At 41.9% G+C, this 3,591-nt stretch overlaps 1 protein-coding gene across 1 annotated transcript in view; it reads left to right on the plus strand.

The window, feature by feature from the left end:
• LOC136610914 (uncharacterized) overlaps positions 1-872 on the plus strand; it is a 33,663-nt gene extending 32,791 nt beyond the window's left edge. The window contains exon 8 of the mRNA XM_066590106.1: positions 401-872. Coding sequence (XP_066446203.1) covers positions 401-604 — 204 coding nt within the window. The 3' untranslated portion in view covers positions 605-872. The remainder of the gene's footprint in view (positions 1-400) is intronic.
• The last annotated feature ends 2,719 nt before the right edge of the window (positions 873-3,591 follow it).

The raw sequence follows: 3,591 nt of genomic DNA on the forward strand, positions 1-3,591 counted from the left end.
TTCTGTCTATCTATCTGTCTATCTCTTTCTGTCTATCTATCTATCTGTCTATCTCTTTCTGTCTATCTGTCTATCTCTTTCTGTCTATCTGTCTATCTCTTTCTGTCTATCTCTTTCTGTCTATCTCTTTCTGTCTATCTCTTTCTGTCTATCTGTCTATCTATCTCTTTCTGTCTATCTATCTATCTATCTATCTATCTATCTATCTATCTATCTCTTTCTGTCTATCTGTCTATCTCTTTCTGTCTATCTATCTATCTATCTATCTATCTATCTATCTCTCTATCTATCTATCTCTCTATCTCTTTCTGTCTATCTCTTTCTGTCTATCTATCTGTCTATCTCTTTCTGTCTTTCTGTCTATCTCTTTCTATCTATCTCATCTTTTCATTGTTTACAGACTTTTCAAGTGGGCCCCATTTCTGATGTCCATTCATCCGATGAGAGTGACTTGGCTACCATCGGTTCTGATCATGGGAGACAAAAGAAAGCCGTCTGTTGTTGTAGACTGTGTTGCTGGAAAAAGCTCTGCTGTGCATTAGATGGTGAATGCTACAACGGCTATTGTGGATTCATAGTCTGTCTAGGATATCTGTGTTGTTAAGCTTTATGGGATGGGTGGGAGCAGGTTCTGAGTTTAGCGGTGTTATTTCGGTATATATTTATAACGCTGTTGGCCCTGACGGATTTATTAACTTTTTTCTGTCACAGACATTTTGGCAGGGGTATTTTCATTTTTTATTCCTGTCTCCCAAAAGCCATAATATTATTTTTCCGCTGCATAGCTGTATGAGGGATTGCTTTTTTGTGAGATGTGTTGTATTTTTTAATGGTGCGACTCACCATAAAATGTTTTGAAAGCCTGTTTTTTAGTTAAGTGGAATAAAAAACAGCAATTATACTATTGCTTTTTGGGTATAGTTCTTACAGCATTCACTGTGACACAAAAATGACTTGTTCACTTTATTCCAGAGGTCACACCAACTACAGCAATATCAAATCTGTATCGTTTTTGTTATGTTTTACTAGTTTTACAAAACATAAAATGCCTAAAAAAAATAGTCTTGGGCTGCAAATTCTGACTCTGATAGCTTTTTTTAATTTTTAAGCTGATGTGGCGGTATGAGGGCTTATTTACTGCACCGCGAGTTCTATTTTTATCGTTATTACTTAGGGATTCAACAACTTTTTGGTTACTTTTTACTCCATTTTTGGTGAACTAAAAACTGCAATTGTGCAACTTTTTTCAAGGGGTTGACTATTGCCCTTTTTACACGGGACATTTCTCAGTTAAATAAGCGAATGAGTAACGTCACTGATAGTTGTGCGCCCTCATGCAGAATGTTTAGGCAGGCAGATCATTGCTGAGAGTTGCTCACTCAGTGCTTCACATTCGTATGTAAAGAAGTAATTCGACGTAACGAGATGCGATCTAACCAGCAATGATTTTTATGCAGGTTGAACTAAGCGACAAGCGAAAAACAAATAAAAAGTACACAATAGCTTCACATTTAGATGTAACTATTAAATCGCACTTTCATTCCTTTTGAGCGACATTTGTGTGTGTAAATGGGTTATAACTAGAGATGAGCGAGCACCAAAATGCTCGGGTGCTCGTTACTCGAGTCGAACTTTCAGTGATGCTCGAGAGTTCGTTTCGAGTAACAAACCCCATTGAAGTCAATGGGTGACTCGAGCAATTTTGTATATCGCCGATGCTCGCTAAGGTTTTCATTTGTGAAAATCTGCAAAACCCAAGAAAGTGATGGAAACGACACAGAAACGAATAGGGCAGGCGAGGGGCAACATGCTGGGCTGCATCTCAAGCTCCCAGGTCCCACTATTAAGCCACAATAGTGGCAAGAGTGAGCCCCCCCCCCCTCTGATTGGCTCAGGGGCAGCTCTCAGCCAATCAGAGGCAGCCCTCACTCACCCATTCATGAATTCATGAATGGGTGTGAGTGAGGGTTGCCTCTGATTGGTCACAGCCTGACCAATCAGAGGCATCTCATTCAGGAGGCGGGGATTTTAAATCCCCGGCTGCTGAATACTACTCACAGCTGTTCAGAGCAGTTCAGGAGAACTGCAGCCTGCCGCGCTGAACTCCGTCTGCCGGGACTAGGTGAGTATATATATATTTTTTATTTTTACATATTTCTGGATGAATTGCAGGGAAGGGCCTATATATTTAAGCCCTTCCCGACAATTCATCCCGCGATCGCCGGCAGCCCATTGCTTTCAATGGAGCCGGCTGTATTGCCGACTCCATTGAATTCAATGGGCTAACATCGTTCTGCCAGGACCAGGTGAGTATATATATATATATTTTATTTTTACACATTTCTAGATGAATTGCAGGGAAGGGCTTATATATTTAAGCCCTTCCCGACAATTCATCCCGCAAACGCTGGCAGCCCATTGCTTTCAATGGAGCCGGCTGTATTGCCGGCTCCATTGAATTCAATAGTCAGTGCTCGTTTAATCAAGACGAGTACCGCGTGGTGCTCGTCACGAGTAACGAGCATCTAGAGCACCCTAATACTCGAACGAGCATCAAGCTCGGACGAGTATGCTCGCTCATCTCTAGTTATAACTCATACATCTCTTCTTTTAGTTCCAACACTAATCTGATTTCCTTTGTTACCTCAAGATAAGAAAACAATAGCTGTACAATCACTTCTGATAAGAAAAATTGTTGCCAAAAGTTTTCACAGTCAAATTAACTTTGTTGCAACTGTAATAGCATGAAGTTGTCATGACTCGCCAGCCATATTGGAGGATTGGGACCAGGATATCATCAAGGTTTCAACCCTTGCCCATGTGATTATCATGCCTGCATGCGCTCATTGTCATTTTGGCAGGTGACATACAGTGTTGTGGAATAAGTATGTGCTATATAAATGCATAAAATAAATCTGTGTTTGTACGTATATACTAGAGATGAGTGAACGTACTCGTCCGAGCTTGATACTCGTTCGAGTATTAGCGTGTTCGAGATGCTCATTACTCGAGGCGAGCACCACGCGATGTTCGAGTTACTTTCACTTTCATCTCTGAGACGTTAGCGCGCTTTTCTTGCCAATAGAAAGACAGGGAAAGCATTACAACTTCCACCTGCGACGTTCCAGCCCTATACCACCCCCCTGCAGTGAGTGGCTGGCGAGATTAGGTGTCACCCGAGTATATTAATCGGCCCCTCCCGCGGCTCGCCACAGATGCATTCTGACATAGTTCAGGGAAAGTGCTTTCTTGCTGCAGTTGCTATAGGGAGAGTGTTAGGGGTTATTTTAGGCTTCAAGAACCCCAACGGTCCTTCTTAGGGCCACATCTAACCGTGTGCAGTACTGTTGAGGCTGCTTTTTGCAGTGTTGCACATTTTTTTTTTTTTTTGTATATCGGCCGAGCAGAGGATTGCGTCCTCAGTCTGCAGTAATTTTACATAGTATAGGGCCAGTAGGGCTGAGGCAGGGACAGTGAAAAGGTGAAAGACATATACTGTCTATATAGGCAGTGGGCTTTTCCAAAAAAATTTGGGAAAAAACATTCTATTTGGGCTGCCTGTGACCGTCCTGAGTGTACTGCGTCTCTGCT

Source organism: Eleutherodactylus coqui, chromosome 2, assembly GCF_035609145.1.
Source record: "Eleutherodactylus coqui strain aEleCoq1 chromosome 2, aEleCoq1.hap1, whole genome shotgun sequence".
In the NCBI taxonomy this organism is placed as follows: Eukaryota; Metazoa; Chordata; class Amphibia; order Anura; family Eleutherodactylidae; genus Eleutherodactylus; species Eleutherodactylus coqui.